Raw genomic sequence first — 15,453 nt, forward strand, 5'->3', positions numbered from 1 at the left:
TAACTCCGGGTTACACTAATGGACTCGTAACTCCACTTTACACCACTGGACTCGTAACTCCAGGTTACACCACTGGACTCGTAACTCCAGGGTTACACCACTGGACTCGTAACTCCAGGGTTACACCACTGGACTCGTAACTCCAGGGTTACACCACTGGACTCGTAACTCCAGGGTTACACCACTGGACTCGTAACTCCAGGGTTACACCACTGGACTCATAACTCCAGGGTTGCACTAATGGACTCGTAACTCTACTTTACACCACTAGACTCGTAACTCCAGGGTAACACCACTGGACTCGTAACTCCAGGGTTACACCACTGGACTCGTAACTCATGAAGTACGAACTATCAGATGTTTGCTGCAAACTACAATCGACACTAGACTTGTCAAACCATTACTCTAACTAGGTATCCATGGGAGTTATAAGCATGCAGTATGACAAACATAATATCTTTAATTTTATACCATTGAAAGGTACATCTAGGAACACGTATATTCCATATAAGCGTCTATTCCATTAATCTAGCATTGTATAACTACCAGTGCAATAACAAGTTATGAAGTTGCGCTCATTAAACATCCATCATTCAGAGAGATATAAAGTCACCGAGTGCTCAATGTTCTCTGATAAGGATTTGCGGCGATCCAGTGACATCCACGTAGTTCTGAGTGCCTGTACAGGTAGTAAAGTGTCAATCGCTGGCGTTTAAATCAATGGCAGACTTACGTAAACCGGTTCTAACCAGATAAATCTGGTCAGCAAGCGCAAGCTGTACAGGAATCCTTATCGGACAATATCAGTAACTGGTTTCAGGCGACAAACGTGCTAAATCTGAAGCCATGCTTGACGTCAGAATGGAGCATTCTTTACTTGAATTTCAGACATGTAAGCCTAAAACTGAGCTGTCGGTTGCGTGTTTAGATATTGGAGTACAAATTAATTGCGTTGGTTAAATTTACTTAATGATTTGAAACACTGGCTCAGATCTGTCGCTGTACTTAGGCAGAGGCTGGGGTGATTATATGTGTGGAAATGACGTGCCCAAATCTGCATTCGAACCCGGGTCTCTAGTGTAAAAAGTTTATACCCAATGGACGAAACACATGGGGTTGGATACCGCTGAGGTCGTAGTAATTAATACTCGATTTGCAAAGTTTACTTGTGGCAAATAAACAAAAAGCACCACTTCTAGATGTTAAAAAAAATAATGTACTGCCACTTTGCTACCAAATAGAGTGATAATGAACTAAATGATCATACGGGTGGGCCTAATAGTTTCAATGTTCTATGGACATTTCGCATACGAACTTAATAATTATATAAAACTTTAAAATTAACTTCCCTTCACGTTAATGTCGACTCACAAGCGCGGGCTTCAGCATTTTTGGTTGACATTGCAGTTGTAGTCGGAAAAAAGTGAAGGTATGTCGATAGAAGTCTACAACATTAGTGCTGGAAGCACTCGAAGTTAAAATCAGAGACTCGAAGTTAAACTAGCCTAAAACAAAATGACGACACTATAATCCATTTATCAAGACAACTTAAGATTCATGACAACATGGTCTCTTAAGAACATCACCATAGTATTGTCAATATTAATCTGTCAAATAAAACATCAACCAATGTAAATTACTTTACTATTTACAACTTTACATTAAATTACATTCAAAATTAGATGTCTCGCATAAAAGGGCTAATTTATAAAACGAAAATATAAATTATACTTATAGACAAGCCGCGCGAGGTGTTACTCGGCAGCAGGAGCGGCAGCTACAAAGTTCACGAGAGAAAAAATTAATACGCGTACCAGTTGGGTTATCAATCCGCCAAGAATTTAGTTCCAAGAACATCGGATGTAACTTATATTAACCAGTAACGAGTAACAGGATTGCGAAAATATGTATTATATAAAATACAACTAAATAACGGTACAAGCTAGTCCACTCAGCTTCCAGAAACGCGGGAATAACAAGGCTCTGCCACCCAACAAGTTATATACTTCACCTACCTACTTTCTGAGTATAATAATATGTCCGATTAACTACTTTTTAGGAGTGCGATTTCTAAGTATCTCGATAATGTACCGATCAGTTTTTAATGAGAAACGTGTTTCGAGTGTCAATCGAGACTATGTACTTTACTCTCTCAACAGGCCAACAATTTATCAGTGACATGGCCAATAAATCGAGCAACATCGTTTAATTTGAGTGAAACCCCGATTTGGTGAAGTGTAAAGTGACGCTCGTCTCTAAAATGTGACATCTGAACAGTAACAATTATCGACTGATTGCAGTTCAAGCTCCACTTCATGGAAGTGTGTTATCTGAGTGATAGAGATTGGATTCAGGCCAGTTCACCGCGAACCGCCGAGCTTAGAAACGTCGCGTCTCGATCTTCTTGTGCTTTATCCCGTGTTGTAATTAGTGTATCGTTTTAGTGTGCCGTGGATTTTCGTCACATTACAGTCCCCAAGGAATGAGATTAAAATCGATTCCTGTTACTTTAGTCGCAACTTATAATAACCCCAGTGTCAGTGGAAAGTTCTGTTGTGATAGCCTTAGCACATTTTTAACTACGGTACCAGTTTAAAATTGCCAACAGTTGTTTTACCATTTTTTTAAAGTTGATGCATTCGAGCTAATTCTTTAAACATATTAATTTTGTTCGTCAGTTTTATCTACGTATGTCTGCAACACAGGTTTGACAATTCGAGGTGATGACGCAATGCGAGTAGTCTAGGTTTGTGTTTATTACGTCTTTCCATCATTACATTTTGGATAGTTTTATGTTTTATTTAATTCGGTATTCTTGCTTGTTGCAGTTTTGATTTTAAAATAAACATGTTTCTTATCTTTTAATTGTGCAATTTTAATTTGCGCTAAAGGAACGAGGTTTAAAAAAGATTCTGTAGTATTTTTACAAAATGGAACTTTTAACATAATCACCGATCCTGTAATACTGCAGTGTTAGCCCCAATGGCCTGGTCATTACAACCTTCATCTTACACCTTAGTTGATCTAGAGTAGATGTTGCCCTGGTCATTGCAACCTTCATCTTACACCTTAGTTGATCTAGAGTAGATGTTGCCCTGGTCATTACAACCTTCATCTTACACTTTACATGATCTAGAGGAGACGTTGCCCTGGTCATTACCAACCTTCATCTTACACTTTAGATGATCTAGAGTAGACGTTGCCCTGGTCATTACAACCTTCATTTTACAGTTTATATGATCTAGAGTAGATGTTGCCCTGGTCATTACAACCTTCATTTTACAGTTTATATGATCTAGAGTAGACGTTGCCCTGGTCATTACAACCTTCATTTTACACTTTCTATGATCTAGAGTAGACGATGCCCTGGTCATTACAACCTTAATCTTACACCTTAGATAATCTAAAGTAGACGTTGCCCTAGTCATTACAACCTTCGTCTTACACTGTAGATGATCTAGAGTAGACGTTGCCCTGATCATCTTACACTTTAGATGATCTAGAGTAGACGTTGCCCTAATCTAGAGTAGTGTACTTGGTTTTCACCTTCAATTAGCAAAGGCAAATTACATAATGTTGTTTAACTGATGTGATATCTTTAAGTGGACCTTCTATAATTGTTAATTTTGTTCTTATATACAGACCATTTCATCATATAATCAAAAACTATTCCAGTCTTGTGAAGTGCTAGAAATGTAAAACGTTGTTTACTTAAAGACTGAAGTTGCCTTAATTAATAAATCTCCTAGAATTTAATTTATGTACATAAATACTCAAGAGCGCACCAATATTGTTATAACATAATTTTTATTTAATTCGAAGGTAATTAGGTAAAAGCCTCTATTCCAGAACACCTTTATTCGTGGATCCATTCAGAGAGTTAAAACTACCTTTGAAAATTTCCTTCCGAACAGAAAACCTCAGTATTAAAAAAATATACACGTGCGGTTTGATTATCTCTCCGTAATCAAACTTGATAGTTACGTAATGGGGAAATAATTACCGTTCTAATTTAGCGAGTGAATCAGCCACCACGTATAGCTTTATAATCTAAAACAGTTCATTAGTTTGACGCCGAAACTTCCTCCTGAATAGCTACAATGGACTTTTAAGTAATAAGTGATGCCTCTGAAACTTAAATACTGCAGGGTTTAATCATAAACCGTGTGGATTAACTTTATTCGTGTACAAGACATCCATACAATATTCCATTGTAAACTAATGTATTCAAGCATCACTTACAGAATTACGTAATTAAGTTTGGGGTGATTAATAATACCGTTATAATATTATACTGTGCTTTCTTACATTTGAGTAACATTTTGACACAGCCTTATCTACTTAGGATTTTACAATTATTTAGACTTATAGGAAATGTTCGATTTTGTATGAGAGTATAATCCTTCGAGAGACCTATTAGACGTCTTTGATACAAGTGATTTTATCAGTCTTTGATATCCATTGAGCGTTATAATAAAAATAACATAATAATTGATATTTCATCGTGTCTGAACGAAGCTTTAGCAAGATCTAGAAACGGGAAATTAGCAACAGTGTCCAAACGTTGACCTAGACTATTCAAATAGCTCACACCTGTGTCCGCCCACTCTTGTACCGCAGAATTGTCACCTGAGCAGGACAAAGTAATTACTAGAGGCCCGTGACTGATTAGCGGGTTGGCGCGAGATGGAAGGTCGGGTAGACCAGCAGCGGCAGGCCCAGTCGGTAATGGCCAATGGTAGAGTGCGCGCGATGAAGGAGTTGAACTTGAACTTGAACCACGGACCCTCGGGAGCCGGGGTGTACACTCCCACCCCCTACACCCCCTCACCACCCGGCACCCCCCCCTGAGGATGGCTCCGAGGGTGTTCTCTCCCGCCAACCGACTCAGCTGCACATCCTCACCCAGCAACAGTAAGCGTACCTTTGTGGTCGTCAGATACATGTTTAGTTAGTGGCATAAGATACGACAGACTAGAATTGTAATTGTTGTTGTAACTGTATTATAAGATTTATTTCTCAGAATACTCTCCTAGTAGTTCCTCGTGTTCTTTCCGTAGCTTATACTTCCTCATAGTCCCAGTCGGGTCGACACGGAGGTTGTGAAGAATCACAATTATTACATTCCATTTATTGTAACAAACAAGTTTACAATAATTGTGTAAGCATAACTTGGAAAACATATGATTTTTTAATTTCAACTAAGGTTAACGAAGAATAAAATGAATGTGTTAAAAATAAATTTACGTTAAATCTTTAAACAGCTAGTAACAAAATTTGAACACTAGGTTTCAAATTTGGAATTTATAATTCCAGGCATACAAAGTAGCTTTTATGTAAACCTTAGTGTCCAAAGGAATGCAATTGTTGTAAACAAAAATGTTAATTTAAGAGTTTCCGTAAGGAATTACGAACTCCTTTGGAAGCGTTTTGTAGTGTATGGCAAGACAGTTATAATGCCTAAGAGATTGAATAGTGTTGTTAAGGAGAAAACCAGGTATTTGTTCAGTGTTAATTTTTTATGAAGAATAAATGGTTAATTAATAAAGACATGCTTATGATTTATTGTGCTGTACATAATTCTTATAGCCCTTTTGAATTTTTGAAAGCTTATTCTTAATCAGTATAGTTTGTTGAAATAGTGACCCTATATATTATAGAGTACGAAAAGATATAGGCAAAATGTACAATTATGATGGCATTGCCATTATTACCTGGGAAATGACAATATGGTGAAATGAGCTTGTAAACCCAATTCGGTAGAAGATCCTTCAATTCAAATTATAATTAACAGTTACTGTCAGAAACCTTTCTGAAGTAATTGATAAGACCTGGTCTTTTATAAAGATCAGTGGACCTAACGCAGACACTTGTGGCATCCCTCGATGATTAGCTTTGCAACAAGAATAGTGCCTTACAGAGAAGCCATCAGCATGAAGAATGTGATATTTCTTGTTGTTGTTGTGTTGTTCAGGACATTGTTGACGTGCCCACTTGAAATATAATATTAGGGAGTTTTAAAAAGAAGCTAAGTGCAGTCGAAGACGTTTGAGAAATCATACAGCGTGAATCTCTCGCACCCAATGACATAAATATGGATTTAAAAGGTTTGAATGGTGGCTAGATAAACAGTGTTTCATGAATTACAAGTTTTTTTAACATACCAGAAATGTGTTTTTCGCAATCTATGTAGAATCTGGAATGGATGATCTTTACAATATCTCTAATACAGAAGGCAGCAGTGCGATAGGCCAATCAATTGGTGATGTCCATAATACTACTTTTATATGGCGACGTTTGACATTGGCAAGTTGAGTTTGTCAGCGAAAATTCCAACTTAAAATTATTGGTTCTGGATGCAGTATAATCACTGAAAATCAGTTTAGCAAAAGCTCGTGAACTGGTAGTAATGCTATAGCAACAGATTTGTTAAGACTTCGCAGGGATTTGTTGATTAGGAACCATCGAAGACTGTATAAATTAGAATTTGGAACGATAAATAAGATTTCCATATTTGGTTACAAAATAACTATTGAAATAATTCTTTATTTGTCTAGGATACGAAATCGTTTTATACTTTATACTATATTTTACCTTCTTTCATTGATATCGTTTGAATTGTTCTTAACAGAACATTCTACAAGTACAACACCCTCGATATACCGGGTGAGTTTTTTAAAGTGATCCAATAGCTATTTTTTTAATTACACAACTTAGCACCACACTTTAAATTTGGAACTTGCTCAATTTTAAGTTTCACTCAGGAATACACTTTCAAAATTTTTGAAGAAGGCGCCATTTTCCAATATGGCGGCCAACTTTAAAATCTTTTATAGAACACCCTGTATTTTATGTTGTTTTTAGATTCTACTCTACAAAATAAGACATTTTTGCTTTTGAGAGTTTTTCAATATCTCTAATGGTTCAGGAGCTACGTGGACTGCAAGGTTTCATCATCAGTCCGAAAAAATCTGAAAACTTGAGTTAAATGCACTATTTTTGTTTAATTTTTAATATTTTTATAAGATGGTTTGTATAGTTTTCTTTTTATAATTTTACCCTTAGATTCGTTTCTTAAACAACGTGTTAAATATAAATGCTATAAATGGTAGGTGGCGTTATTGTCATACGTAAGTTATATAATGCAATGTAGCCTAACAGTTGGGAAATTTAAAATAACTTTTATCTTATTGAAACATAAATACACATTATTACTAGGTTTATATTTCTGTAAGAGTTAAATGAGCCAAAAAGGTGTTTGGATAAAAAGGTAACAGAATATATATAAATGTAACCTTAGATCCTGCGGCCAAGGTCAAACCACTCAATTCTCAGAAAGAAAATAATGTTATTAATATAAAAATTATTAAAGCGTTAGTTGCGCTACCTTATGTTTGTGTCAAGCAAGTAAAGGAAACCACCACAAATCATTATTCGAAGAATGCAACATTTACGATAAAGTACCCTGAGAATTTTCTACAATGACTCTCATGATGAGCAGTCCAGTCACAGCGCTATCACAGTGATACAGCGAGATAGAGGCTATTACACGGCAGTCGGCACGCGTGGCTAGAATACTAATTGCAGATCCGTTGATCTGTCTGACTGGCATCCATTCATGAGCCGCCACTGCCTTTTGTGGGCCGAATGGCTGAATGGTGCAGACCGGTTGAGCGGTATAGCTCATAATAGCTCACTAGCTGTGTTACATGTCGATAGACCTTATAGTATCACAGTGTGTGTGTCAACATCTCAGAAACATCAGAGTTCTATGTGGTGTTAGATCGGAATGTGGTCAATAGACCTTATAGTAGTCACAGTGTGTGTCAACAATCTCAGAACCATCAGAGTTCTATGTGGTGTTAGATCGGAATGTGGTCAAATAGACCCTTATAGTATTTTTTTTTTTTCCCAACAGTGTGTGTGGCAACATCTCAGAAACATAGAGTTCTATGGTAGGTGTTAGATCGGAATGTAGGTCAATAGACCTTATTAGTATTCACAGTGTGGTGTGGGGTCAACATCACAGAAACCTCAGAGGTTTCTATGTGGTGTTAGAATACGGAAATGTGGTCAATAGGACCCATATAGTAATCCACAGTGTAGTGTCAACATCTCAGAAACATCAGAGTTTCCATGTGGTGGTTAGAGTTCGGGAATGTGTCAATAGACCTTATAGTTATCACAGGTTGTGTGGAGTCAACATCTTAGGAAACCATCAGGAGTTTCCCACCATGTGGTGTTAGATCGGAATGTAGGTCAATTAGACCTTATAGTTGTCACATGAGTGTGTCAACATCTCAGAAACATACAGAGTTACCAGTGGTGCTAGGGCGCGCGTGCGCTGCGTGTTAAATCGGAATGTGGTTAATAAGACCTTATAAGATGTTCACAGAGTGTGTCAACATCTCATAAACATCTGAGTTCCATGTTGGTGTTAGATCGGAATGTGGTCAATTAGACCTTCTAGTATCACAGGAGTGTGGTCAACATCTCAGAAACCATCAGAGTTCCATGTGGTGTTAGATCGGATATGTGTGAGTCAATAGACCATATAGTATCAGCAGTTGTGAGTCAACAATCTCAGAAAACATCCGAGTTCCATGTGGTGTTTTAGATCGGAATTTGGTCAATAGACCTTATAGTTGTCGACAGAGTGTGTCAACATCCTCAGAAACATCAAGAGTTCCATGTTGGTGTTTAGATCGGAATGTGCGTTAATTAGACCTTATAGTGTCACAGAGTGTGTCCATACATTTCAGAAACCATCAGATTTTCTATGGTGGTGTTAGATCGGACATGTATGGTCAATAGACCATATAGTATCACAGTGTGTGTCAAACATCTCAGAAACATTCAGTAGTTCTTATGTGGTGTTAGATTCCGGAATTGTTGGTCAATAGACCTTATTAGTATCACAGAAATGTGTGTCAACATCTCACGAAACATCAGAGTTCTATGTGGTGTTAGGATTTCGGAATGTGGTCAATAGACCTTATAGTATCCAACATTGTGTGTGTCAACATCTCAAGAAAACATTCAGAGTTCGTATGTGGTGTTAGTATTCGGAATGTGTTGTCAATAAGACCTTATAGTAATCACAGTGTCCTGTGTCAACAATCTCAGAAACATCAGAGTTCCATGGTGGTGTGTAGATCGGAATGTGGTTCAATAGACCTTATAGTATCACAGTGTGTGACAACCATCTTAGAAACATCAGAGTTTCCATGTGGTGTTAGATCGGAATGTGGTTCAATAGAACCTTATAGTGTCACAGTAGTGTGGTCAACATCTCAGAAACATCAGAGTTTCCCATGTGGTGTTAGTAATCGGAATGTGGATAATAGACCCTTATAGTGACACAGAGTGTGTCACACATTTCACGAGAAACATCAGAGTTTCCATGTGGTGTCTTTTAGATCGGAATGTGGTCAATAGACCCTTATAGTATCACAGTGTGTGTCAACATCTCAGAAAACTTCAGAGTTCCATGTGGTGTTAGAATCGGAATGTGGTCAATAGACCTTATAGTGTCACAGAGTGTGGTCAACATCTCAGAAACAACAGAGTTCCATGTGGTGGATAGATCGGAATGTGGTTAATAGACCTTATATGTGTCCACAGAGTGTGTTCCAACATCTCAGAAAAACATCAGAGTTCTATGTGGTGGTTAATATCGGAATGATGGTCCAATAGACCTCTATAGTATCCCATGGGATGTGTTGATCACAACATCTCAGAAACATCAGAGTTCTATGTGGTTTTAGAATCGGGGAAATTGTGGTCAATAGACCTTAATATGTATCACAGTGTGTGTGGTCCAACATCTCAGAACATCATAGAGATTCTATGTGGTGTTATAGATCTAATGTTGAGTCAATTAGAAGAGCCCTTATAGTATCACAGTGTGTGATGTGTCAACAATCCTCAGAAACATCAAGAGTTTCTAATGTGTTGTTTTGTTAGATCGGAATGTGGTCAATATGACCTTATAAGTAACGACAGTGTGTGTTGTCAAACATCTCAGAAACATCAGAGTTTATATGTGGATGTTAGTTCGGAATGTGGTCAATAGACCTTATAGTATCACAGTGTGGTGTGTCAACATCTCAGAAACATCGAGAGTTCCACGTGCGGTTTTAGATCGGGAATGTGGTTCAATAGACCTTATAGTATCAACAGTGTGTGTCAACATCTTCAGAAACATCAGAGTTCCATGTCGGTTGTTATATCGAATCGGAATTGGTCAATAGACCCCTTATAGTGTCCACAGAGTGTGTCAACATCTTCAGTAAACATCAGAGTTCCATGTGGTGTTAGATTCGGAATGTGGTCAATTAAGGACCGCTCTTTAGTATCACAGTGTGTTGGTCAACAATCTCATAAACATCAGAGGTTCCATGTGGTGTTAGAATCGGAATGTGGTCAATAAGAACCTTATAGTATCACAGTTTGGTGTGTCAACATCTCAGAAACATCAGAGTTCCACGTTGGTGTGTTAATGATCGGATGTGGACAAATAGACCTTATAGTATCACCAGGTGATGTGGGTTCAACATCTCAGAAAACATCAGAGTTCCATGTGGATGTTAGATCGGGAATGAGGTCCAATAGACCTCTAAAGTGTCACAGAGTGTGATCAACATCTCAGAAACATCAGAGTTCCATGATGTGGTGTTAGATCGGAAAATGTGGTCAATAGACCTTATAGTATCACAGTGTGTGTCCAACATCTCAGAAACATCAGAGTTCCATGTGGTGTTAGATCGGAATGTGGTCAATAGACCTTATAGTATCACAGTGTGTGTCAACATCTCAGAAACATCAGAGTTCCATGTGGTGATAGATCGGAATGTGGTCAATAGACCTTATAGTGTCACAGAGTATGTGTAAACATCTGATTTCCATTTGTTGTTTGCTCGAAAACTTTCATATTAGTTATGAATCCGGCCGTGTAGGCCTAAGAAACGTGGATAAGCTTAATCTACTACTGGACAATTTTCAATTTACTACTTTCAAATTATGTTATCATCACTTCCAAGGTAGTGAAATAAGGTTCACTGCTTTGAAAAAATTCTGCTTTGAAGCTTTCAGGTTCAACTGCTTTGAGGCTATAAAACCATTTTGTTTTAATACTATCCAGTCATTGTAGGCAATTTTATTGCTGTTGACATACATTTAATTAAAACACAACAGTATACCATTGCAGTATACCTTGGTGAGAACTTCGAAGTATATATACACTGTGACAATTTTCTTTGATAATCACAAAACATTTGTTGCCACACTTTAATGCACTAGACAATACAGTGAAGAGACAGAATAATTTCCCCATAATTTTCGCTGACAATTAGTTAATTAAAACATGAACTGTTATACTGATTTACATTGACGGGGTTATCAAATGCCGACAAGCTTATCAGAGACTATTACTGCAGACTCAACCATTACATATCAATTACTATTTAACACTTGTTGATGCAATCAATTAATTGTTACATGTATTACTTGAAGTAGAGTAGGAGATGAGCGACTTGGGGTCTGCAATTATAAGTTTGAGGTTAGGTGTTCTGGAGTCGGCTTACACTAACCTCTCTTGAGGAATTGGATCTTATTTGGGGTCAGAGATGTCATTCCCAATGAATTGGACTGCCCAGGAGAAATAATAATCGGTCATATCTAGTGATGACGTAGAGCCTCGCTCGTTCTTTATTGTGTTGATCCATATTCTTCATCTTAGACAATTATCATTTAACATTAGGGAGTAAATTTGCTACTTGACTCACGTTGTCCTCCGACACGAAGACGTACTTCGCAGGTCTCGAGAACTGTTTACATTGTTTTCTTAGTGAAGTCCATTTTTGCCCAAATCACGAGTTTTGGTTTAAATTTTTTTTCGAACACGCTGTGCATTTCATTACTATTCTATTCAAAGACGACGAGGTCAATCAACCTTGCCGACAATGAGTTGATGGGGTTGGGTTCCAAAACTCAAACCCTAGATACGCTACTGGACGAGGTGAAAAATGCCTAATAAAATAATAAATAAGAAGTCGAACATATAAACTCGTCCAAAATAACACTGGGACGTAAGATCATATCATGTAGCATTTACACTGTGTACCCATGAATTACTTAGCAAATATTCCCATCCTCATTTAGCGTTATCTCGGCAGTCATCGCTAATTCTGTCAGCGGCTCGGCCTCAAGTATCAGCGACCCTCGTGCTGACTCAGCCGCCGCGTGATAAGGTGCTGAATGCCGTGTGATAAGAGAATGTCTACTGCCTTTAGCTTACTTTCACTTAGAGCCTACTTGCTCACGATAGTAATCATACCCCTGCAATATTGTGGAATGTCCGGTGTCGACAAGGCATTTGGAACTGCTTGAGGTGGATGAAATACCCTCTCGCTAAGCGAGCATACATGCTTCTCAATTCAATTTATTTATTATATACTAAATTCATGGACAATCGTCAAAATACATTTATATACGATGTGGTGTAGAAATGTAATAAATGAATACAGAGTTACCCATGAAACCTAAAATAGGGTAAACTAATTAAGGGGGTCTACATCTTTCTCTCTCTAGGTATTTTCAAACACTGTAGTATTCTTTTAAGATAAGGAACTTTTTATGTTTATTCAGGAATTCCATGTCATCAGCAACACTTTTGCAGTAAAGAGGCAAAGAGTTAAAAAGACGAATGCAGGCATAAAATCTTTGATTTTCAAATAATTTTGTTTTGTAGCAAGGTGAGATAAGGTCATTTGTAATCCTTAAATGGTAATTATGATTAACATTACTGGTGACAGTGAAATTTTGTGGATACTTTTTGTAAAAGGAAACGCGTTGAAAAATACAAATAGACGGGAAAATCAGAATATTGTTTTGGCGAAAGACACTTTACAGGACTGCGCTTAATTTGAAAATGACCCTTATAGCTCTTTTTGCTGGCGGAAGACGAATTGATTTTTTGTACTCTCAGTTCCTCATATAGCCAATCCATAGTTAAGATAAGGATAAAAACATCCGTAATAGGTGAGTAAAAGGATTTTCTCACTAGCAAAACGAGACAGTATGTACATTAATTTTTGGAAACTTTGTCAATATGATGAAAAAAGTTTAATTAAGGATGTATAAATTACGCACACGCTCTCGTGAACCTCGTGCAGTAAAAATCAGGTGTTGGTGTGAACTTAACTTTCGTTCACAGTTTACTGCCTACTCCTCTGTCAAGCCTCTCACAACTCGAACTATGTGTATAGCAGTTTCCTCACACTGATTACGTAGTCCTGTATTAAACGCATAGTCCATGCGCAGCACAAGTGTTTCCTAAATGAATATCCAGTGATATGGAGAAAATCTGATTCAGAAAAACTTTACTCCAGCCAGTTTGAGAAGTGTTTGTGTCTGTGTCTAATGAATTTTTGCCAAATGATTGCCCAGAGAAACACTGATTTCGGCAGTCATTTAGTGTATACAGTTGTTACCCTAGAACTTATATCAATATTCTGATGAGAACATTATCTCTCGTCGGACCCCATCTCGAACTCGCCGTGGTCGACTGTTTCTTCGGAATGAAAGGCTCAATGTGTTGGTTACAATACCGGCAGTACCTTTTCCGTGGCAATCCCCGAGTCACACTGTTATCATGAGTAGTGGGATTTCGAACATTTGTTGTTAATAACTTGTGGTTTGTCATAATGAGTGTTAACCTCATTCTATCAATCAGCAATTTTACATTGACAAGTTTCCGAAATTATGACACCCTTTCGAACTATCTACATTCAGTAATGAGTTTTAAACAAAGAACTGTAATCGGGCTTAGTCACAATATCCAGGAATCCAATTTATATTCTTTCAGTGCACACATTCGCAATTGTGTTGATTAAGCTGGGGTTTTAATTTCTAACGCTTGAAGTATATATGAGTATATTACATTATTCACTATCACCATCTGTAGTCAATATCTGGACAATTATCAGATTCAATAAATCTACACTTGGGGTCCCACAAGGTTAGATAATTAACCCTATATTTTTCCTAATTTATGTTTACTTTAATAATAAATAACAGCCGTAAGAATAATAAAGAAAATGCGACAAAGAAACCCGTGATATAATTTGAGGGAGTCAAAAATGTTTAGTATGTTTATTTCATGTCGAATTAAGTATTTTCTGTTTAAAAGTAAATATCAAACAAGAAGGTTAAATAATTATAATACCAGATTCAATGAAATTCCTAGATCTCATCAACATACATTACGTATATCTGAACATCCTTTAATTCAAACTGGGATAAAAGTAGTCTACAATTTTACTTGAATAAACCAAACAAGGAAATAATCCAAATTTATTTATAATAAAGCCAAACGCATTTTTAGTATCAAGAGAATTCTACAGTGTTGATGAATTCTTGGATCGCAACAAAAAAAATTATACATTATAAAATTGGTTATTTTAAATTTCACACTTAGCAAAATCCAATAGAAGCCCCTCCGTTGTCATAAAATGATCTACATACATCTAAAAATTAATTTATCCACAAAGCTTTGATAGTCTAAGCTTTTATTTTGTTGTATACTCTATTATATTAACTAGATTAATCTAAATTATTGAATTTGTAAACGATCTTTACACAAAATTATTCTCCTTGCGATTAAAAATATTGTATTTTATTGTATTTTTAAATAGATTAAAAAAAAATTATAAACCTTTTTCAGTGTTATCTGCTGATAAACACTGTGATATTGTACAAAATAAGATCAGAGTTTTAAAGAATCTTTCCGATTTAACTTTGCTCAAAACACTTATGAAAGTTTGAAATGAAAACTTATTAATTTTAATGCCTGCAATTTTCAGCCTCTCTCGCACTTAAAAAAGTCTTTCTGTGACATTCAAATTACAGTGGGACAGGTTCATGTAATAATTTCAAAACGAAAATATTAGGTTATTGTTCAAAACAAAAATTTATCTTATTTAGTTCAGTAGTTTTGCGTGATAAAAGAACACACGTCCAAAAGGTTTTACACTTACCATTAATAGGAAAATTTTCAATGAGAAGAGTCCATTGGAAGTAACGATTCTCGTGCATGAATGTTCACGAAGAAGAGGTTATGTTTGTTGCCCACTTTATCGATGCAAAAATTTAAAAAGGATCTTAACTTTCTGTGTAAACATATCTTGTGCTGGAAACGAGAACAGTTATTTTGTTCAACTGCTCATTACTCCTTTTTTCTTTACCCCTCGATTAAATCTGACCACATGACATGTAGACAACAGGACTCTGAGCTCTCTGGACAGACACTTGTCACAATCAAATTGTACAGTAGTATGAACAATTGATGTAACCTATACAAAATTAAAAAAATTTAAAGTAAAAATTCGATACTTAAAATACAAAGAAAAACGGTATACATATTATTACAAGAAAATTCAAAATGAGGAACAA

The 15,453-nt window shown here is 36.7% G+C and overlaps 1 protein-coding gene across 7 annotated transcripts in view; it reads left to right on the top strand.

The window, feature by feature from the left end:
• The first annotated feature begins 2,372 nt into the window (after window positions 1-2,372).
• LOC124373145 (cell wall integrity and stress response component 1-like) overlaps window positions 2,373-15,453 on the top strand; it is a 29,129-nt gene continuing 16,048 nt past the window's right edge. For 2 of the 7 annotated variants that reach the window (XR_006923409.1, XM_046831541.1), the window contains exons 1-2: window positions 2,373-2,746; window positions 4,519-4,914. Coding sequence is in view for 5 of the 7 variants with exons in the window: in XM_046831541.1 (XP_046687497.1) it covers window positions 4,854-4,914 (61 nt within the window). In the remaining 2 variants the exon portion in view is untranslated. The other 5 variants (XR_006923410.1, XM_046831543.1, XM_046831542.1 and 2 more) reach the window with 5 other exon arrangements.

The sequence above is a fragment of the Homalodisca vitripennis genome, unplaced genomic scaffold (genome assembly GCF_021130785.1).
Source record: "Homalodisca vitripennis isolate AUS2020 unplaced genomic scaffold, UT_GWSS_2.1 ScUCBcl_4906;HRSCAF=11345, whole genome shotgun sequence".
NCBI classification, from domain to species: Eukaryota; Metazoa; Arthropoda; class Insecta; order Hemiptera; family Cicadellidae; genus Homalodisca; species Homalodisca vitripennis.